This window comes from Eleutherodactylus coqui, chromosome 12, assembly GCF_035609145.1.
Source record: "Eleutherodactylus coqui strain aEleCoq1 chromosome 12, aEleCoq1.hap1, whole genome shotgun sequence".
In the NCBI taxonomy this organism is placed as follows: domain Eukaryota; kingdom Metazoa; phylum Chordata; class Amphibia; order Anura; family Eleutherodactylidae; genus Eleutherodactylus; species Eleutherodactylus coqui.
Window position 1 is genome coordinate 54950932 of NC_089848.1, and position 23861 is coordinate 54974792.

Below are 23861 nucleotides of genomic sequence, written 5' to 3' on the forward strand. Positions count from 1 at the left end.
TGTAGATAGATAGACAGATAGATAGATAGATAAATGGATAGAAAGATAGATAGAAAGATAGATAAAAGATATAAAACAACAGCTCAACTTCTACCAAAAGTCTAACTTATACCAAGACGTGCCAATCTATCACACTGTGTGTCTCATATAAGTTTTCACTATCCAGGTATCAGATGACATTAGTTATTTATTTATATATACTTTTTAAATTTATTTATTTATTTATTTTTATTTTATTGAAATGCAGAAAACTATATTCCGACAATGACATGTGGTAACATGATTGATACTCAAGCAGAAATCATTACATATACATTACCTGCAACATTTTGATTCAATCGTGCTTGTTGTCTCATCTGATAGGCTTCAAAATCAAATGCTTGACCTTCTTCAATGCCATTATCATCCTCAATCCCATCAACAACTCTGTTAAAAGAAAAATGTTCATAAATATTGCTATGTTAAATCATCTTAGTACGTACTCTTGATTTGTTTAAGCATTATGCTGGCATAAGACTGCTCTTAAAAGGGTTCTGAGATTAAACAAAAAGTTATGGTCAGCATCTTTTGGGACCAGATAGGTGGAGACCAGGGCTTCAGCACTGTACTGGGGGTAATTTAATGAGTATGGTTTAATTTTTTTAAATACGAGTACATTTATTGCCCAGACATGTTTTTATTAACTCTCAGAAAACTCGTTTAATGTTGTCATGGGCAAGAATTTTTTGTTCGCCAATGCTGACAATTTTGACTGAATTTGTCAATGATTTCTTTCCTGTGGGAACAGACCAAGTGCCAACAGCATTTTCCATGGATGGAAATGGGAATGGATTTTCACCTCTTATTCTATGTACAGTGAGGGCTTAGTCAGATGGGCGTTTTTTCGCACGATTTGCGCATGCGTCCGGCGATTTTATAAAACCATTGCTTTGCAATTGTATCGGACACATGAGCGCTTTTTATGCGCTCGTCCGATAAATTATAGAACAGAATTCGCAGATCCCACCTATCTGCGATTCCTGTTCTCTTCTCTATATGCGCTCAATGGGGCCGGCGGCAGCAGCGCCGACCCCATTGAGAACATATAGTAGACAAATCATTCTCCTCTGCCACAACTGTAACAGCTGTGGCAGAGAAGAATGATGTTTGTCCATTGAAAGCAATGGGCTGCCGGCGAGCACGGGTTGAATTTTCGGGAAGGGCTTCAAAATATAAGCCCTTCCCTGCAATTCATCCAGAAATGTGTAAAAACCAAAAAAATATATATACTCACCTGGTCCCGGCAAACGGAGTTCAGCAGCGGCCAGCGGCAGTTCTCCTGAACTGCTCTCTGTAGTATTCAGCAGCCGGGGATTTAAGATCCCCACCTGCTGAATAAGCTGCCTCTGATTGGTCACAGCCTGACCAATCAGAGGCAGCTCTCACACCCATTCATGAATTCATGAATGGGTGAGTGAGTGCTGCCTCTGATTGGTCAGGCTGTGACCAATTAGAGGCAGCTCTCACTCACACCCATTCATGAATTCATGAATGGGTGTGAGTGAGAGCTGCCTCTGATTGGTCAGCCTGACCAATCAGAGGCAGTTCATTCAGCAGGCAGGGATTTTAAATCCCCGGCTGCTGAATACTACAGAGTGAGCAGTTCAGGAGAACTGCCGCCGGCCGCGGCTGAACGCCATCTGCCGGGACCAGGTGAGTATATATATATTTTTTATTTTTACACATTTCTGGATGAATTGCAGGGAAGGGCTTATATATTTAAGCCCTTCCTGAAAATTCATCGTGAGATTGCCCGCAGCGCATTGCTTTCAATGGAGCTGGCTGTATTGCCGGCTCCATTGAATTCAATGCGCTGGACAGCTCCAGCCAGTTTCTATTGAAACGCGGCTAGGAGCAGGTTTTTCGGGCGATTTTTCGGCCCCGGTCACGAGATTTGCGGATGCGCATCTGTCATGCGATCCGCAAATCGCGGGAAAAAACGCCCGTGTGACTAAGGCCTGAATTTGTAAAGTCTTCAAACTCGTTCACTTATGTTTTTACATTTTGCTATGTTGTGGTCTTGTGGGAATTTAATAAAAAGAGTTTTTTTCCCCAATGATTCTGCATTTAATAGGCCACAATGATAACGTAATAATAATCTTTATTTGTATAGCACCAAATTATTACGCAGCGCTTAAAATAGAATTTTAGAAATCTTTGTATTATTTTATTTTTGAATGAAAAACCAACATTTTACATTGACATAAGTATCTACACCCCTTGGTATGACCACTTGGAATCTAGCTCTGGTGGCCTCCCATTTCTCTTGATCATCTTTAAAATGTTTCTACACTGTGATTGAAGTCCACTTGTGGTAAACTCAGTTGATTGGACATGATTTTTAAGACACACTCCTGTCTTTGTAAAGTCTTAGAGCTCACAATGCAAATCAGAGCCAAATCTAGTCATGAGGAGGAAATAATTGCCTACCCAGCAAACAAAGCAATTGGGAGAGACGGGTCTAGCTAAGAGAAGTGACCAAGAACCCAATGATCATTCTTCCTGAGCTCAAAAGATCCTGTGTGCAGATGGGAGAAACTTCCAGAAGATAAACCATCACAGCAGCAGTCCACCAACCTGGGCTTTATGGCAGACTGGACATTAAGAAGACTCACCTCAGTGAAAGACACATGGAGGCCTGCCGAGAGTTTGCCAAGAAGCACTTACGGGACTCTCACTCTTTGAGAAACAGGATTCTCTGGTCTGATGAAACTAAGATTGAACTTTTTGGCCTATAATGCAATTCTAATTATTTCTTCCAGGCTTTATGCCTGGAAGAAACAGGTCACTGCTCATCACCTGCGTAATACCATCCATAGAGTGAAGTCTAGTGGTGGCAGCCTCATGTTGTGTGCTAGTGGAGGGTGGGGGTTCAGCGGCTGGAACAGCAAAACTGGTCAGGGTAGATAGAAAATTGAATATAGCAAAGAACAGAGATATTCTTATTGAAACTTGATCCAGAGTGCAAGGGAACTCAGACTGGGCAGAAAGTTAGCCTTTCAGCAAGACAATAACCCTAAGCACACAGCCAAGACAACACAGGAGTAGCTTATGGACAGCTTTGTGAATGGCCTTGAATGGCCCACCGAGAGCCCTGACTAGAACCCAATCATACATCTCTGAATGGATCTGAAAATGACTGTCCACAGAGAGTCCCCATCCAACCTGACAGAGCTTGAGAGGATCTGCAGAGAGTAAAGGCAGAAAACACCCAAATCCAGGTGTGCAAATTTTGCGGCATCATAACCAGGAAGACTGGAGGCCATAATCAACTAGGCATGAAGTACAGGATTTCAATACTTATGTCAATGCAAAATGTTAGCTTTTAATTTTTTTAAAATGTATAAAGATTTCTAACTTTCTGTTGTCACTTTGTCATTATGAGGTATTGAGAACAGAATGATGGAAAAAACTTGATTTTTAAAAAATTTGCTCAAGGTCACAATATAACAAAATGTGAAAAAAGTGAAAGGGACTGAAGACTTTCCAGACCCACTGTATATTTTTGACATTGCTCACCACATTATTTGGGAAATGTATCAATAAATGAAACACTAGAACAGCAATATGATGCCTAGAATAATAAAAAACGTAGATACCATATACTCAATATATTTAAAATACAGATTTTTTTGCCACTTAACCTACCTTCATGGTTTTGTCTTATGCTTTGTATTAAGAGTCAATAACATTTTTAATATTCTATATTACCATATTTCAAAAGTCATGTTACATTTTTCCATGTTCATTATAAAACAATTTTGGATCTTTAACCAGCATTTCTCATTTTTTCAACTAACGATTCTTGAAGGTAATTCAAAATGATTGAAACCGTGTGGTTGCAAACTCCTCCAGTGGCTTGCATAATTCAGCTCGTGTGTTTCAACCGCAAACTTTAATGCAGTAGCTGGTAAATCGTAAGGGAGTTGCAAAAGAAGAGTCTCTCCAAACATTATGGCAATGGTGCAATTACAGGACAAGTTAAATTCAAATTGTCTGTGAAGATTGTTTTTGCAAATACTGTATTTTCATTGTAAGAACATTCCCTGTTGGCAAATATTTCATTTATATGTATAGATTCTTTCAAATGTAGTTAGTTGTTCATGGCATTTACAATGTGCAGATTGTACCACAGTAGTGCATCCAATAATCAAATCAATCTGTTTTTTAGGAAAAAAAAATGGTTACTAGCAGTTCTCACCCTGTTATTAGAATCCCTCAAGTGTAAGAAGTTACAACCCTTCTTGAAGACCTACAGGTGGCTTAACACGAGCGTGTTTTTGTGGTTCTATTTGCAGCATTGCATTCCCTATGGTGTGTTCACATGTCCGTGCTTTACACGCATGTGCCTGCAATATTAGGACATGCGTGCACCATAGGGAATGCACACATTGTTTTCAATGGAGCTGCGGTTGCTGCCGGCGGCTCTATTGAAAACAATGGTCTGCCAGCACTCCTGCATTCTTTTTCAGGGAAGGGCTTTACATATAAGGCCTTCCCTGAAAAAGAAACATTTTAGTGTAAAAAAAAAAAATGGAGGCATTCACTTCAATTGACCAGCTGCTGCTGCCGGCGGCTCCATTGAAGACAATGGTCTGCCGGCACCACTGAACTGTTTTTCAGGGAAGAGTTTTACGTATAAGCTCTTCCCTGAAGAAGAAAAATTTGAGTGTAAAAAAAAAGAAAGAAATATATACTTACCTGTCCGCCACTGCTGTGTCACCTACCGGGATGAAGAACACATCTGCCACATGCGGCAAATGTTTCCTTCATCCTCACTAGTAAAAAGAATTCCCTGCTGCTACATCTGCCACATCTGTGACAGATGCAGCAGAAGAATTCTTCAATTCTCTAGTGCAGCTGTCACACATGTCAGCCGCGGTAGAGGATTCTGCTGCCGGCAATTGATTTCAGGGAAGGGCTTTAAATATTTGAAATCCCCGCCTGCTAAAAGAGCTGAAAGCGATTGGCTGAGGTGCTCAGCCAATCACAGGCAGCTCACCATGAATAAATGATGGACGAGAACTCCCTGTGATTGGCTGAGTACCTCAGCCAATCACATTCAGCTCTTTCAGCAGGCGGGGATTTTAAATCCCCACCTGCTGATAGATCAGCACTACAGTGCAGGGGACAGCAGGAAAAGACGCAGCTTAGCCCTGGCAGCTGAAGTAAGGTGAGTATTTTTTTAAATGTTTTTTAAACCACTTTTATTTGATTTTCGGGGAAGGACTTATATTTAAAGCCCTTCCCTGAAATCAATTGCCAGCAGCAGAATCCTCTACCGCAGCTGACATGTGTGACAAGAGAATTGAAGAATTCCTCTGCTGCATCTGTCACAGATGTAGCAGCAGGGAATTCTTTTAATTAGCGGGGATGAAGGAAACATCTGCCGCATGCGACAGACTTGTTCTTCATCCCCGTGGGGGACACAGCAGCGGCGGACAGGTAAGTATATTTTTTATTTTTTTACACTAAAATGTTTCTTTTTCAGGGAAGGGCTTATATGTAAAGCTCTTCCCTTAAAAATAGTTCAGTGGTGACGGCAGACCATTGTCTTCAATGGAGCCGCTGGCTGCAGCAGCGGCTCCATTGAAGAGAATGCCTGCATTGTTTTGTTATACTAAAATTTTTCTTTTTCAGGGAAGAGCTTATATGTAAAGTCCTTCCCTGAAAAAGAATGCAGGGGTGTCGGCAGACCATTGTTTTCAATGGAGCCACCGGCAGCAGCCACGGCTCCATTCAAAACACTGCATGCAGCTACATACACATGTGTTTTTGCTCGTACCTAGGTGCACACGTAAGCAGGCACCTAAATATGCACAAAAACACGCTCGTGTGAACCTACCCCTACTTGTAATTTTAAATCTTATTAACCCATTGAGGAGACAGGTATTTTTGTTCTTAAACTTTAAACTCTATATTGTGTGACTCCTGATTTACAGTATTTCTTCTGAATTTAGGGTATGTCCCTACATAGTATGAAGACAAAGTCAGACAAGCGTTTTTTGTGCGCGGCTATGAACCATTGGTTCCCTATTTAGTGTTCAAATGTCTATCTTTTACAGGCGGAAAATACTCGTACCTGCAAAAGATAGGATATCTGTGTGCCGAGAAGGTCTGTGCTGCGCGTAAAAAATACCCGTGGTGAGTCCCCTCATCACTAAACACAGTGACAGCACTGTCACAGTGTTCAGTGACCAGGGGACTCCCCGCTAGGATTAAGGAACCTCCTGCCACATTGCAAAGGAACGCAATGTTTTCCCTTTGCTTTCAATTGGGCCAGCACTGCTGCCGCAGACCCCATTGAAAGCAATGGGATGCAGGCAACCCCCAAAGGGATTTTCAGGTTAGGGCTTTAAATATAAGCCCTAGCCTGAAAATCATCCCTAGGTGTAGAAAAAAAAAAAAACTCACCTAGCAGCGCTGTCCGGGCTCCGACGCTTCTTGTCTCTGTAATGCCGGCACTCATCTAAAGCACTTTCAAGAGGTGGGGATTTAATAATCCCTGCCTCTTGAAAGTGCTGGTCTGATTGGCTGAGTGCTCAGCCAATCACAGGCAGCGCTCAGCCATTCATTGAATGACAGCTAAGCGCTGCCTGTGATTGGTTACAGAGCTCAGCCAATCAAAGGCAGTGCTCAGCCATTTCTACACCTAGGGACTATGGAGAGCTACAGGGTCCCAGCAGACCGAGATCAGCTCTGCCAATGACTATTGTCACTACAGGGGGATCTTTTCCCCTGTAACTGAGGGTCCTATGGATGCTCTAGCTACAGTGGAAAAGTGTATAATAAAAAAAAACCAAAACATGTGAATAACCCCCCGAGGTCTTATACAACATCATAGGGGGCATAGATAGCCAAAACAATTAGCTACATAAATAAGTAAAACAAAATTACAGAATAAAATAAAAATATATACATAAAAAAGAAAATAACCCAAAGCCTACACCAACCAAAACCATCGCCCTGTAATCCAAAAACATACATATTTTATATCAAAACATCTGAACCAAAATGAGATAACCATTCCCATACTTTATTTTAGTGAAAATATACTAATTAAAAAAATTATTATTATAAATGTTAAAAAAAAATCATTTTTTTAGCTTTTAACTCCCAATAAAACTAAAAAACTGAAAAAAAGGCAATGAAAATTTTATTTTTAAAAAATGCCCTATATGTCATGGGGAAAAAATGCAGTAAAAATAATCTTGGTAGCTGAAGAACAAAAATTGGGCAGTTAAACCACCACATGGGTAAAATCCCTAAAAAGTGTCTGGTCCTCAAGCTACAAAACAGCCTGGTCCTTAAGGGGTTAAGGAAGAAGAAGCCCCCCTGCAATGAGGTTGAAATCAGTAAATAAAATAAAATGAACTTGTTTTAGCGTAAGGTACAGTACGAAAACAGCAGAAGCAGAAAGAAGAAAAGTATCTCTCCCCTCCATTACATAAGTGTAACCCCCTTATTATTCCCTTCATATCCTACTGAAGTAAACATTATAAAATAGACTAAATAACAATGATTGCAGATATCGTTCAGTCTGCTGTCATCTACAACTATGGGGATCAGAGCATATCATTGTGGAAGAATGAGTAGATGCCAAGATTTGCTGACAGAGTAATTATATTGAGGCTTGAGGCAGAGATTTATTGTACAGCAGCTTGTACTATACAGTTTGCTTATTTGCCATAATAAAGACCCCTGACTCTAAAGAACAGGAAATCTATCATGTAACATGTACTAATGTGTTAAATAGATCTGGGTATCATTTTTAGCATACATGCATCTCAAACAACTTCTTTTATTTGAGAACTTTATAAACTAAAGAAGCTCCCAGGTTAAAGCTTGCATGCAATAACCCAGCAAGCCTGTCATACTCTGATATATAATAGAGTACTTTCTACGAAGACAAATGAATCTCCTTTGCTGAGTCTATTTTAGTTCAGTTGACATCCTAGCTTTGCCTTTTATTTGTGAAACTTGTCAATCACTGGAGGCCTGCACCATTTACTTGTGAATGCCGCAGGCAGAAGATCCAGGTCAGCTTTTCTATTTCCACTGTGTCAAGACTCAAGACATAGGGAATAAAAGGACAGCTGGGATAAAATAATCCAATTACTAAATGCAAAATGCTTTTTATGGAGCTATTAGTATAATTAGGCATCATTAATTGTTTATGTAGATTGTCGTATTCAAATTAATATTTGTCAGTCCCAACCATCTCAGTTACGTAAGTCATTTCTATACTGGAAGGGAGATTGTTCCATGGAATATAGGAGTATTGGTGGAGGAGGTGTTTTATTTTAGCCTGGTTAGGAGCCAGATTAGTTAAGTCACAATTTTAGAAAATCTATATATTATGCCATATAAATATGACAATTCATATGTATGCATTCTTTTACTGTGTTGTTTACATAGTTTTATCTGCAGGTACTGTGCCTTTAAGAGTTGTGGTGATGTTTACACTATGTAGTGGGCTGGTTGTATTGGTAGATGCAGTGGTGCAATGTTGTGTGGTCCCAAAGTTAGGGTGGAGCCGGACTATATAATGAAGTTTTTGTTGCACCTCAAGGAGTGAGAAGAGTATAGGTATTGAGAGCATTCAGAATACTCGTCAGGTATGAAAAAAAAACAATCACAGAAAATGGCCATTACTTACTGTGTAAAGAGTGCATATAGATGCATCCTCTCACCATGCATGTAGCTGACTACCAAATGGAGGAGCCAATAACACCTGTGCAGGACACCAATAAGACAGCCACTCACACTGCCTCTTGATAATGAGGGGGGTGGCTGCTTGGCGTATACTCCCACACGTAGTGGATACAGGGTGTCAGACCATTCTGTTATATGTAGTTCACCATGCAGACCAGCAACCTATTAATGACGCCATGATAATTCGGCGGGTTGCCCTGCATTTTCAACAGTGAACCACATTGGTACTGCCACCCTGGGCTCCCCCTGGAGTCTTAAAGTCACACTGCATATGAATGATAGATAATAAATGCAAGGCATTGGTTGGATGTTGGCCAAGATACATGAGCCCACTAACCACTTCATGGTTCCTTGTGTTGTAGTGGGTCCCTACACTAATATAAATGCATCACAGAAGGGGAAATAAAAAATTAAAAACGCAAGGAATCGTGAAGTGGAACCGTGAAGTGAAAAGGTTGCTTCATGCATGTTAAAAATGTGTGTGACCAAAGCTCTGTGGCTATTGCTTTCAATGGGGCCAGCGCTACTGCAGTCGGCCCCATTGAAAGCAATGGGATGCAGGCAACCCTTGCAGTGATTTTTGGGAAAGGGCTTGAAATATAATACATCTTCTGCCACTGTTGGGGCTCCGGCGTATGTTCTCTCTTCCATGCCGGCACTGTTCTGAAGCACTTTCTGGTGGCTGGGGATTTAAAAATCCCCGCCTCCAGAAAGTGTTGTTCTGATTGGCTGAGAAGTCAGCCAATCACAAGCAGAGCTTGGCCATTCATTGAATGACAACTAAGTGCTGCCTGTGGTTGGTTGCAGCTCTTAGCCAATCAGAGGCCATTCATTGAATTCGAGTTTGCACCTGTAAAAGACAGACATGTGAACACTACATAGGGAACCAATGGTCCTATCAGACGTGCAAAAAAACACTCATTTGACTTCGCCCTAACTTGGGTCTGCAGGGGGAGTCCTCCATTACTGGAGAGACCACTTCCACTATATTCCTCTATCGGGGGAGGAGAAAAATTTGTTATGCCTGCCTCTAGGTGTGACCAAAGATCAGAGACTGAGCCAGTGCAAAGCCCACAGTAGCTCTACAATCACTAAATGTTGTAAGTTGTCTCATAAGGTTAACAGAGACTGTAACCACCAAGCCTTCAGTGCCATCTGAATGCATGGGCCTGATGGGCACTTGTCCAGGGGCCCCATACTAATCTCTGTATGTTAACATTTTAATGCACCTTGTGTCATGTATGATAATGTTGTGTGGCTGGACATGAACTTGGCTCTAATCTATCTATACCATGTGTGAAACTTAAATTTTTTCCCTTTCTGTTTCACTTTCAAATTACCCATAATTCCTTTTGTAAATTGCCTATAAATCCTATTGTAAATTATCCATAATTTGTATAAAAAGAGAGATGTTCCACAGAATGGATATATGGATCATCTTGTGAAGTGTAGTACATCCTCTCGTTACTTTCTAGTGGAAAGTAGCCTGGCGCTATGAACAAAGAGGTGTCTACAGTGCAGGAGGAAAATGGAACCTATAGACTTAGATAAGTAGTTGTCATAGGGGCCCCAGTACACTGCTTTTCCCGGGGGCCCATATTTCTATTAAGACGGCACTGCAAGCCTTGTGCCAAATTGAGACTACAAACACCAAGCTGTATGCTTGTTAAAGAATGCAACTGTCAAGCTGTGTACCCATTAGAGACTGTGACCACTTAGCTATGTGCCACTGTATGTAACCATTACGATTTGTTCTCTTTCATTAAACTATGCTCTGTCCACCTCGATTACCGTGCAATTCTTGAGCGGGGTATAGTGCTAGAGTCAAGAGCCACAGAGAAAAACTGATCCTCTTATATGTTTGTTACTAAATAGGCTTCTTCATCGGAATAGACTACAGCCTCTCCTGTGCCCTCGTTTGTGCCCAACCCTATGCTCCCCAATATCATACTAACTGTTTGAATGATCTGTATAACTATAGCTTCATCTGATACCTCGGCAAGGCATCATGGGGCAAGTAGTTACCAGAGCTAATCACGGTAACAGCTAGATTATTATCTTCCAAAAATAAAATGATCAAGTTAGAAGTTGCAAAAGTAGAAGTGGGAAAAACAAGAGAACACTGTTATAATATGGGCTAGATAAAAGGGGACGACTTCATCTGTCTGCTGGAATTTCTGTTTAACTACACCATTTATTTTACAAATCATTCAGATTTCAATGAATTTGGAGACAAGATGAAACAGCAAGAAATATTTTATCTATCCACTGGAGTTTCTCTCTACAGAAGTTTGCTCCTTTTATGTGTTCTTTGTATAAGACTACAGAAGATATTGACGTAATCTGCTTGTTATGAAGTCCTGGCACTGGGTTTAGGATTGGGATTTTTCTGTAATTTAAAAGACTTAAAATAGTGCCTGCTCTGGGAAGCCACTACTAACTGGATGGGGTCGGCACACAGCCAGACAGAGACTTCTTTTCCCATATTACTCATCAAAGTGAAAACATATCAGTGAAAAATTTGAGTTGAAGGGAAAATTCCTCTGGAAATGTATGCAGAGAATAATAAGAAAATATATAATACAAGAAAAAAATGAATACATATTATGGAAATAATTTTCGCAACTGGAAAATAAAACATTTCAATAAAAAAATATATATAAAAGGTAAACTGAATCCAGTAAAACATATATACTGAAAAGAACAAGGTAGGATGGCTAAATGCAGAGATGAGAAATAAAAGTTACCATTTTGTAGAGTAGATAAAGGCAACTTGGGATGAAATATATTTTTTGTAAAGCTGTATAGCTATATAGATCATATGTGAAAATTGAGCGTAAGTGAAAATTTATATTGTAGACTTGCGTGATACCAATAATAGTAGCCAAGATTAGAGATGAGCAAGTATACTCGCTAAGGCACATTACTCGAGCGAGTAGTGCCTTAGCCGAGTATCTCCCCGCTCGTCTCTAAAGATTCGGGGGCCAGCGGGGGTGACAGGTGAGTTGCGGCGGGGAGCGGGGGGGGGGGGGGGGGAGAGGGAGAGAGATCTCCCCTCCGAGATACTCGGCTAAGGCACTACTCGCTCAAGTAATGTGCCTTAGCGAGTATACTCGCTCATCTCTAGCCAAAGATACATATAGGTGTGCAGCACTCAGAAACTCAATCCAGCATCATGTTTAGTTAGTAAAAAATTGTAGAACTTTATTCTTCCTCAAGAAAATGCATGCCATGTTTCGACCAGTAAGACACTGGTCTTAGAATAGTAGCATCGGTGACTGATGTGCATTATGATCCACGTTATACAAGATGCCAGATTGAGGTTAGTTTCCACTCCTGGTTACACGGATTAGCATTAGCTGCAAGTTACAATTAGTAAAACATAGTATAACATGTTGTGAGCATTGTTTATGGTCTTGGTAAACTACTGGCATTGCCTTTATGGGATCTGTCTTGGATGAGACCAAGGCAGTTTACTATACAATATTCTTTTATTATACAACAATCCACTTTTGAAGTATACTCATGCAGAATCACTGGGGCTTTATTTAATGAGTAATGCCAACATAATATGTATGCTAAAAAAGTTGCCGTGATTAAAGGGCTCCTCACTCTAGATGATGCTTTTATGTTAGCAGGTTACCCAACAATGGGCTAATTACATGATTTTGCACTATTGAGAATCTTGGCAGTAAGCTGTACTCAATCGGGAAATGTGGCAGGAAATATTTAATTCTCTCTATTCAAATCAAGTGAGTTGTCCATGAGGGTTATAAATGTACCAAGGCCATTATTTATATTGTACTCGTTCCTGAAATGCAATTTCTGTATAGTATAGGTCCATTGTCCTGCAGGCACAAGCAACTACTACAGTCTAACAGCATCCACTAAAACAATAACAAACCTCTTTCAATCATTGCTCTGCAACTATTGGCTGAAGTTGAACCACATTGAACTTATGACCTGTACATCAGGTTGAACCACATTGAACTTATGCAAACTGTACATCACAAGTATACATTTCTTTTTCAGTTACTTTCTCTTGTTTACTATCCGATATGCAGCTATTGCAGCTCAGGGTCGTGGTATACCAGTCGCAATGCGGAAATGGACTGGCAGTTCCAGATCAGTATGAGCCATGTTATGACACTTTTGTGGTTGAATGTTTGTTATCCCCTTGGGTTCCTTAATCATTGATAAAGGGTCATTGGGAGTCGTATGTTAAAATTCCCTTAGGTGGTTTGTGTTTTCCTTGGCTGGTCAACGTTTTTAGTGGGGGGCTTTATATATTTCAACCCCTGCTCTTAGAAGTTGCTGCTTATTCATCTTTTGTGGGTGAAGTTTGTCTAGTTCTTTTTTCCTAGGTATTACCATCCAGATCAAGTTAAGTAGTTGGTGTATTGACTTATATCTTAGTGTTGCTCCTGCCATTGCTCCTGTTACCATTTATTGTTACCACCTGTTTATTGAAATGTCCTGTCCCTACCTAGGATCAGTACAGGTGGCCTGGTTCAACACGTGGGGTCGTCCTTGTGGGGATGATCAAACCCACTTTAGGCAAGGGTATTCCACCCCTCCCGCCTTTGGCCATTAGGGCTAGATTCACCATCTTTTCCCTTTTTTGTGCCTGGTGGGGGGGGGGGATAAGTGTTTTACGTGGGATTTTCTGGAGTTTGTCTGTCCCGTGTGAACACTGTCTTGCCTCCATGCTGGGCATGATTACTTTAATGCTAAGCACATTTGCAACAGCAGGTTCTTTTATGTTAAGTATCAAAAGATGTAGCTGTTCCATTGAGGATCCATTTAGTTGAACATTCCTAAGTGTTTAAATGTTTGCTCATTGTAACACTATCATGCGCCACATGTCCTTAGTGGATTAATTCCCTAAAGGATCAAAATTTGGAATTTCATGCTAATCTGTCAATAGATGCATGGACATCTTTTCTGATGTGTTCAATAGCAGAGGTTACAAAATATTGTGTATCCACTTTACCAAAGTGATTTTTGGGCAAATAATTGAAATCTTATCATTTATTATAGAAGCCTTTTCAGCATTTTCTAAGTATAAAAATAGAAACAATTATATATTGTCTTATCGTAACTATATTATGATGTTTCATTTCTACTGGGAACACCACATTGCTCTAAAAGTTATCAAAATGTTAGAATTTTAAATAGAATGGGGTAAAATCTGTATTGCTGTATACATATATTAATTTTGGTATTTTCTTTTGCCCAGAAGTTGAACTTTAACCCCTTGAGTGGCACGCCCGGAAATTTTCCGGGACGAGCTCCACTGCCGATAGTGATATAGCCCGGAAGATTTCCGGGCTATGTATCACTATGGGAGCTGCAGAGCACAATGCTACAAGCTGTGGCACTGTGCTCTGCCTGCACAGTCCCACAGAGAACAAAGCAAGGACTTTGAAAAACCAGCAGAAGATATTGCCAATCTCCCGGCAATCTCCTGCTTCTAAGTCTCCTGCTTTGTTTATAGGTTGCCATAGAGACCATCGGCTTGTCAGAAGCAAGCCGATGGTCTTTGTGGCAGGGAGAGCTGGTGCTTGGCTGTCAGAGGACAGCTAGGTACTAGCTCTTACAGCAGAGGGGTCCTGATGGGTCCCTGTGGAAGTCCACTAAAGGGCCAAAAAAAAAAAGTAAAAAAAAAAACAAAAGTAAAAAAATTATTAAAAAAATAATAAAAACACTTGTCTCCCTTTACTTTGTAAAAAATCAAAAATACAATCACACATGTGGTATCCGTGTGCGTCGTAATGACCCAGAGAAGGAAGTTAATGCATTATTTAACCCCTTAATGACATGGCCCATTTTTTTCTTTTTTCCCCATTTCTTTTTTTCCTTCCCCTGTTTAAAAAATCACAACTTGTCCCGCAAAAAACAAGCCCTTATATGGCCATGTCAATGGAAAAATGAAAAAGTTATGGCTCTTGAGACGCAACTGCAAAATAAGTTGAAATTCAATGAATAGACCGTTTTAAAAAACCTGCCCTGGTGGGTCTGACAGGGTGGTAGGAAACCCGCCACTCAAGGGGTTAAAGGATATTTTATTATAATTATTTGTAATTAACAATTGCAGTATTATTTAGAATTATATTAAAGAAACAATGGAAATTGGATTCAATGATAAATTTATGCATTCTTGTGTTGCTAACTTTAGCTACTTTCACGCTGCATTGTTTTCTTTACCAACAATAAATTACAACTAAATATGAAGACGATACTCTGGTATACTTGAAAGATGCTCATCCTTCCTTGGCTTCTTTACTTAGACTAATTGAGAAATTTGGATTATTTCTAGGTCCAAAAGTTAACTAGGCAAAATTGTCACTGTTCTACACTGAGGGCACCTATATATCCTCTGCTCTCTTAGTTCCATTACCATGTTTTACGTGTGTTTAGGAGTTGAAGTGACAGTTGGAGTGTAAAAATATCAGATGTTAATAATAGACCCACTTCTGCTCTCTACAAGGCAAAAGCTTATAGCATGGACAAATCCTTCTTCCTCCGTTGCTCATTCTCAGTTGTAGGCACAGTCTGTGCTGGGGGAAAACCCTGATCAAATTCTCTTCCAGCACTCTCCAATAGTTTAACTCTAACTTACCTCATCTCCAAAACCTGGTGGTGAGTGCTGGGCAATGAAGGGGAATAAATATCTTAAACATGTTTTCCTTGAATCCTCTGGCTTTCCACTTTTTGCAAATTTACAACAAAATTTTAATTTTCCTCCCTCTGGGTTCTACAAATACCCAGAACACCACCATGCACTTTAATGTCAGTTTGGGAATTTACAGATCTCGTTATCCAAATCCAAATTGGAAGTTTTACTAATGACTCCCGGTCTAGCTAAGCCTCTTAAGTGTATATATACATTACTACTTACTTCCTGTACAGAGCAATTTGTCAAAGCTTTTAATAAATACAGTAGAATACACACATACTGGATCTCTCTCCAAGTGATTGGGAAGAAGTGACTGATTCATTTCTCCCTGTGGTAGTTAGTGCCAGTGGCATATTAATCTAATACAGATTTATCTCTAGAGTGTACTACACTCCAGAAAGGTTAAGAGCAATAGATGTCTTAGATAATGATCATTTTTGCTACCAGAGTGCCCAGGTTTTTTTTATTCATGCTGTGTAGTTATATACTGTGTTTCCCCGAAAATAAGCCCCCCAAAAGAGAAACAGGGTCTTATGTTTGGGGATGTCTTATAATACTTACCTATCAGGCGCCATCTGAGTCCCTCCTGCTGTTCTCCGCAGTTCTGGCAGGCTTGCGTGCAGTTCTCAGTGCCAATAGAACATCACTTGCAGGTAACTGGGTTTGTAAACTCTGCCTCCAGCAAGCGATGGCTCTGATTTGTTTTTAAGCGCTGCAGCTCAGCCAATCATTGCAGCGCTTAACGAACCAATCACAGCCATTCAATGCAATGGCTGTGGTTGGTTCATTAAGTGCTGAAGTGAATGGCTGAGCTGAGTGCTCGAGAATAAATCACAGCTATCGCTTGCTGGAGGCGGAATTTACAAACCCCATTACCAGCAATCGATGTTCTGTTGGCAGCTGAGAACTGCACGGAAGTCTGACAGAACTGCAGAGAACAGTTGCTTTTTTATGTATTGTAGCTAGGGCTTATTTTCAGGGTAGGGCTTATATTTCAAGCCCCTCTCCCTGAAAATCAGGGTAGGGCTTATTTAAGGGACAGATCTTATTTTAAGGTAAATACGGTATAAGAGTGGCTTCAGACGAGGACGTTTTTGTATGTACATAGGTGCGCACCCATGTACGTGCAAAAACACGCGTGAATGCAGGTCTGTACATTGTTTTCAATGGAGCCGCGGCACCCCTGCATTCTTTTTCAGGGAAGGGCTTAAGGCCTAAGTAACACGGGCGTTTTTTTCCAGCGATCTGCGGATCGCATAACGGATGCGAATCCGCAAATCGCGTGACCGGGGTCGACGATTCGCTGAAAAATCTGCACCTAGCAGCGTTTTCAACGAAAGGGCGCCGATCAAAGGAGCGCTGCCCGCTATCCTCTGCCACAGCTGTGGCAGAGGAGAATGATGTTCGCCCATTGAATTCAATGGAGCCGACAATACAGCCGGCTCCATTAAAAGCAATGGGCTGCCGGCAAGCGCTGGATGAAGTTTCGGGGGAGGGCTTAAAATATAAGCCCTTACCTGAAAACCATCCTGAAAATGTGTTAAAAAAAAAAAAAGTATACTCACCTTTTTCCTGCAGCCGGAGTTCAGCCGCGCCCGGCCAGCAGTTCTCCTGAACTGCTCTCTGTAGTATTCAGCAGGCGGGGATTTAAAATCCCCGCCTGCTGAATGGGCTGCCTCTGATTAGTCACAGCCCTCACCAATCAAAGATAGCTCTCACTCACCCATTTATGAATTCATGAATGGGTGAGTGAGTGCTGCCTCTAAATGGCTGAGCACAGGGACCAATCAGAGGCAGCTCTTAGCTATTGAATGATACTTTTTTTTTTTTTACACATTTTCAGGATGGTTTTTAGGGAAGGGCTTATATTTTAAGCCCTTCCCCCGAAAATTCATCCAGCGCTTGCCGGCAACCCATTGCTTTCAATGGAGCCAGCTGTATTGCTGGCTCCATTGAATTGAATGGGCGAACATCGTTCTTCTCTGCCACAGCTGTTACAACTGTGGCAGAGGAGAACGATCTTTAGTATATGTTCTCAATGGGGACGGCGCTGCTGCCACCGGCCCCATTAAGCGCATATATAGAACACAACGATTCGCAGAACGCAGATAGGTGCGTTCTGCAAATCATTGTGTCCTATAATTTATCGCATATCCGCATAAAAAACGGACATGTGCCTGCTCCCATTGAGATGCATTGGGTCTATAGATCTGCAGATCGCAAGCGCGTCTGCAGATCGGACCAAAAAACGCCCGTGTGACCGAGCCCTTATATGTAAGCCCTTCCCTGATAAAAAAATATTTTAATGTTAAAAAAAAAAGCAAAAAATATACTTACCTGTCCGACACTGCTGCTACATCTGTGACAGATGCAGTAGAGGAATTCTTCAATTCTCTACCGCAGCTGTCACACATCAGCTGCGGTAGAGGATTCTACTGCCGGCAATTGATTTCAGGGATGGGCTTTAAATATAAGCCCTTCCCTGAAAATCAAGTAAAAGTGTTTTAAAAAAAAACAAAACATACTTACCTTCCTTCAGCTGCTGGGCTCAGCCGCGTCTTCTCCTGCCTGTCCCCGACTCTCTAGTGCTAATCTATCAACAGGCGGGGATTTAAAATCATTTATTCGGCGAGAGCTGCCTGTGATTGGTTGAGCACGTCAGCCAATCACAAGTAGCTGTTTTTTTTACACTAAAATGTTTCTTTTTCAGGGAAGGGCTTATATGTAAAGCCCTTCCCCGAAAAAGAATGCAGGGGTGCTGGCAGACTATTGTTTTCAATGGAGCCGCCGGCAGCAGCGGCTCCATTGGAAACAATGCGTGCATTCCCTATGGTGCACGCATGTCCTATCTTTGCCGGCACATGTCTGTAAAGCACGGACATGTGAACACTCTATAGGGAATGCATTGTTGCAAATAGAAGGCCTTCATCACACAGGATCCAGGATTCTCTGTGGAATGTCTACTAGTGCAATCACTGCCAAAATTGCGCAGCATTTACAATACAATCCATGTGAAGGGAATGTTAAAAATCCTCTTCACATGGTGCGGAAAATGTCTGTTACGAATTTGCTGCATTTTTGGGGGGTTTTAAAACGTCTTCTTATTGGCATTTAATTATAACAATGAGAATAATAGAAATAATAGTACATTGCATTACAATATGGAGACCCCAAAAGCTTGTACATAAACCTATATTCCATTGTCAGAACATATATTTAAAATAAAATGACAAGACATGAAATAGAGGAAGGAAAAAGAAAAAAAGAGAAAAGACAAATAATATGCTGTGGACTCTGATTCCGCAGCATGTCTATTTTTGCTGCAGAATTCAGCCCTTGAAATACAAGAGCTGACTTCCACAGCTGTTTGCCAGTAAACCTCCACCAAATCCACACCATTTAGTTGCAGATTTGGCCAAAGTGAAATTCATATCGAATTACTGCGAATATTCTACCCTGTGAGAAGATGGCTTAACAGTTGAATATTTCTGGACAGAGGTGCTTTTTTAAAAACTTATTTTGGATTCCCTACAGTCTCATACCCGCAGGTTTGCCTCCTTAGTATCTTAGACCTAGTACAAGACACATTTAAAAAGGCTTTGTTTTGTCTTATTCTGTGCAAGGAAAGTTGTTGTTATGTTCTGGAAGTCACTCAACACTCCCTCTTAACCCCTTGAGTGGCACGCACGGAAATTTTCCGGGACGAGCTCCACTGCTCATAGTGACATAGCCCGGAAGATTTCCGGGCTATGTATCACTATGGGAGCTGCAGAGCACAATGCCACAAGCTGTGACAGTGTGCTCTGCCTGCACAGTCCCACAGAGAACAAAGCAAGGGCTTTGAAAAACCAGCAGAAGATATTGCCGACATGTCGGCAATGTCCTGCTTTGTTTACAAGTTGCCATAGAGACCATCGGCTTGTCAGAAGCAAGCCGATGGTCTCTGTGGCAGGGAGAGCTGGTTGTTAGCTGTCAGAGGACAGCTAGGTACCAGCTCTTACAGCAGAGATCAGAGAAAACCTCCGATCTCTGCTGTGTTAACCCTTTACATGCTGCAGTCTATTTGACTGCAGCATGTAAAGGGCTGTCACTGCAGGATGTAAAGGGCTGTCACCATCGGACCCCCGGAATGTGATCAGGGGTCCTGATGGGTCCCTGTGGAAGTCCCCTAAAGGGACAAAAAAAAAAAATTAAAAAAAAATAAAAAAATTATAAATTTTTTTTTATAAAAACACTTGTCTCCCTTTACTTTGTAAAAATCAAAAATACAATCACACATGTGGTATCCATGCGTCATAATGACCCAGAGAAGGAAGTTAATACATTATTTAACCCCTTAATGACATGGCCCCTTTTTTTCTTTTTTCCCCATTTCTTTTTTTCCTCCCTCCTGTTTAAAAAATCACAATTTGTCCCGCAAAAAACAAGCCCTTATATGGCCGTGTCGATGGAAAAATGAAAAAGTTATGGCTCTTGAGACGCAACTGCAAAATTAGTTGAAATTCAATGATTTGACCATTTTAAAAAACCTGCCCTGGTGGGCACGACAGGGTGGTAGGAAACCCGCCACTCAAGGGGTTAAAGCCCATTTAGACGCAACGATGATTGATCGATAATCGTGACATTTACAGCTCAAGGTGATCACTCAAGGGTTGAGCGATCACCTTGAGCTCCGGGCGGAGGATGCAGAAGTGGGATACAGCTGAAACAATAGTATCAGCTGTATCCCGCTGTAAATCCCAGATAAAGCTCATAGTCTTTCAGCAGGCTGAAAGACAACGATGAGTGACGGCTTAACGAAAACTGCACCATGTCAGTGTAGTTAGACAGAAATATTATCGCTCAAACGAAGGCTTTTAAAGCAAATTTTCAGCGATAATCGTGTCTAAATGGGCCTTAAGGCCACTGGGAACATCTAATTAATTTACTTATCCTTTCTTAAAATATAATATATAGGAATAGAAAATGCCCCATAGAATTAAAAAAAAACATGGGTCTTCGTGAATCCAGAAACCTGGCCACCACAATAGCTCATACAGTTAATTGATTAAAAGAAGGTAGAAGGTCCTAAGAAGGTTACTTTGAATGTATGTGGGTCTGCTTGTGTTTGTATGATTGACCTGCACATACCTGCAACCTTTTTCAACATGTTGCATATCCACCCATGCGATTTAGTTTTTTGTTTGTACCATTGTTTGTTGGGTAAGTCTATTAACTTGAAGGCAAAAAGTTAATTTTTTGAAAAAAGCAATTCCAGTTAAACAAAACCGAATGATACGAACCTGGGACTTAAATCTGGTGGTCCAAGGCTTGTGACTTTTGGGAGATTAAGCATTAAATTCTTATCTCGTCTTCTATTAAGGTGGGATTCATTATCCTGCCTGGAGTATAGATTAGAAGATTTCATTGGTGATTTAAATGGAACATTCCCAGAGAATGGTTTCAGATTGATCCCTAGAGAGCCGCTTGAGGATTTTTTGTATTTAGATGTTGTATTCCGTGTGTGTATTGGGGATGAAGGCTCATCCTCCCCTGTGTCTTCATCATCATCTTCTACAATGGATGATAGTCTTTTATTTACACTTCCATTTCCACGAGTTTCCGTCTGAAAGAAACAAAATAATTTTGTATGCTAAATATAATTTTTTTACCCATTATTTGAGATTTCACTCTCAAACTTAATCTTTCAAAACTTGGTATCATTTTTATAACATTTTTTTCAAGTAAAAGGTTGTCCAGTTCCAGTTATTGAAAGAAATTTAAATAAAGCATCAAAAACCTCCTTACTTCTTCAAACACCCCAACATTCCAATGCAGATGCTCCAGTGGTTCCCCACTGGAATATCTGTGCTAGAACAGTGGAGTATTGAAGAAGTGAGAAGTGTATATTTTGTTATTTTATAACATTTTCTTCTCTTTTTTTTCCCACCAAATCTGGCAGTAGAGATGAGCGAACTTTTCAAAAGTTTGGTTCAGCCATTTTGCTGAATTTCTTCCAAAAGTCAGTCATGCTGCTAGACTCCCTCCCACCTCCCTTCTTAGGCAGCTGCCATAGGCTCCCATAAGAGTCTACGCAGCGGCCGACGTATTCCGGGCAGAAAGATAGTTCCAAGACTATCTTTCCTGCCCGGCATAAAAGCGCCTGGCCAAAATGCGCAATCTTGGTCGGCCAGGCGCTTTCACGTGGCGGAAAATCACCCATCTGATCTGATGCATTGGAATTCAATGCATTAGATGATAGCGTATATCGGCTGGCCGTGAAAACGGCGGACAATATACGCTTGTGTGAAAGAGCCTTCAGTGTGAAGAAAAGCCATTGTCTTCAGCTGACATAAGCAAAGAAGTAGTCATTGTGCAAACAATCACCCCATCCCCTCAAGTCTTAAGTCTTTCAGTCTTTGAAAGACTGAACGAATTCCATTTAAGTGAAACGATAAGCATACTACCTAAGGACTATTTTTATGCAGGCTGAAACTCAGCGCTAAGTGACAAGTGAATGAATAGTGAATGACAGTTGCGTGTTTACACGTAACGATTATTGCTCACTTTCGATCGTTTGAACGTATTTTGATCGATAACCGTTTTGTGTAAAAAGGGCCTTTACAAGGACGGGAAACCCCAAATGTATGGCACTTTAGATTTTTCAGCACAAAAAAAACATAATTTTAAGAAAATTAATTGATTTGCCCTTTTGCTAGTTATCACAATGTCTATCATATTAACACAAGTTCAAAGTATGGTGACTTTTTCAATTGGAATAATATATATAAAACCAATGTTTAAAAAAATGATGCCTATCTTGTAGACATTTTCTTCCATTAGAGAAACAGGATTCACCTGGACATGACAGCACAGAAATATGTGTCAAGTTATGTTTTTCTGTCCTGTCAAAATTTCAGGCTATTTCAACAGAATGGATGAGACATCATGTGAATTGCAGCTTATTATTGGTAATTGATACTTATAGCTCCGTTCTCTCCCCTAATGATGCCTAGTTAGGTGAGTATGTCGGTGGGAAAGTTTGTGGCCGACGTTCTATCCCTCCATATTCTAGCATTATAGGTGTCAGCTTGCTGACCTTGGAATTTCTATACCATTATAGCATGATTTTAGTCCATGAATACTTTAGTCTATGGGAGCTGCAAGATTCTTGTCATTTTAATATTTTCATAGGTTTTTTATTTCACTTAAATAATAAAAGTTATGTTTTACTTTGATGGGGGTCATAACCAACAGGCCTTTGGTTGCCCTGTGGCAACTTTGTATGGCTATTATTATTGGTAAGATACTTGACATAAGATGAATAAACCAAGCATTCTGCTACTACAAGCTTGCTATTTAAATATCCCAAGTAATTCGAATATTGGTCTTAACTGACCAACTGAGAAGTAGACTAGAACCAGTTTTTTGCTACATAAGAACAACTTATCATACAGGAAGAAAGTTTTAAAACTAAACAAATCTAATACAAATAATGTCTTCAATTTTGTACACAACCTTTGGAGTTTATTGTAGCATATATTAAACTTTTTTATTGCCATGAGGGCCACAATAGGTTAACATTTGAAGGAGACAATAACAACCTCTTAGTTCACTGATATTCTTCCACTAGGCTAAAAAGGGTCAATCATATAACAAGTCTCTTGGATGTGTTCCCAGAAATAAAATGAGAATCCATTAATAATTACTGGCTGATTATATCACTACATTTCACTAAGGCTAATGTGTCCATATGAATGTAAAAAATGTGAATTCTCTCTCAGCTAACCGATATTTAATTTTACCACATACAAACACAGTAAAATAAGAACACAAATATAAATAGCACGTATGAAGTATATATTCAAAAATTATTGATACTTCATAATATGAACTGACATTACCACAGGTTATAACAGTAAGTGGTATGTATCCAGTGGTTGTTTTCTTTAATTTGTATAAAATGATCACCTTTAGAGTTCGGTCAGACAAACATTTATTTTTGGGCACTGATAGGCATGCTAAAAAGATTACTACTCACGTGTGTAAATATCGCATGAATAGGCAATGTTTCATGTGCGGAAGACCCATAGCAAGGAGAGATGGAGCAGAGCTATGGGTTAATCTCCCATAGCTCCGCTCTCTTTCACTGCTATGTGGGATTAATATGTAGTCCCGTTCTCTTTCTCCTGCGCTGGGGAACACGAAAGATATCTCCTTAGCGCATAGAGAGTGAGCGGGGCTAGTGAGTGGGCGGGGCTATACCTCTTCTCACAAAGATTCCCCATAGCAAATATACAGGGGGTGGGTCTAGAGGGCAAATTTTTGACCTGCAGCATGTCCGATCTTTGTTAAGTGCGAGCCGTTTTGCGTGCCTAACATTCTCTCATTTGAGCTTTTCTATAGGAACCTATTGGTTTTCTATTAGAGGCACGTTCTGTGCGCTGCT

The 23861-nt window shown here is 40.5% G+C and overlaps 1 protein-coding gene across 1 annotated transcript in view; it reads right to left on the minus strand.

Moving 5' to 3' along the window:
- The window catches only part of KCNH8 (potassium voltage-gated channel subfamily H member 8), a 335452-nt gene that overhangs the window by 44730 nt on the left and 266861 nt on the right, over positions 1-23861 (minus strand). The window contains exons 13-14 of the mRNA XM_066585790.1: positions 20716-21038; positions 320-426 (exon numbers count right to left, since the gene is read on the minus strand). Coding sequence (XP_066441887.1) covers positions 320-426; positions 20716-21038 — 430 coding nt within the window. The remainder of the gene's footprint in view (positions 1-319; positions 427-20715; positions 21039-23861) is intronic.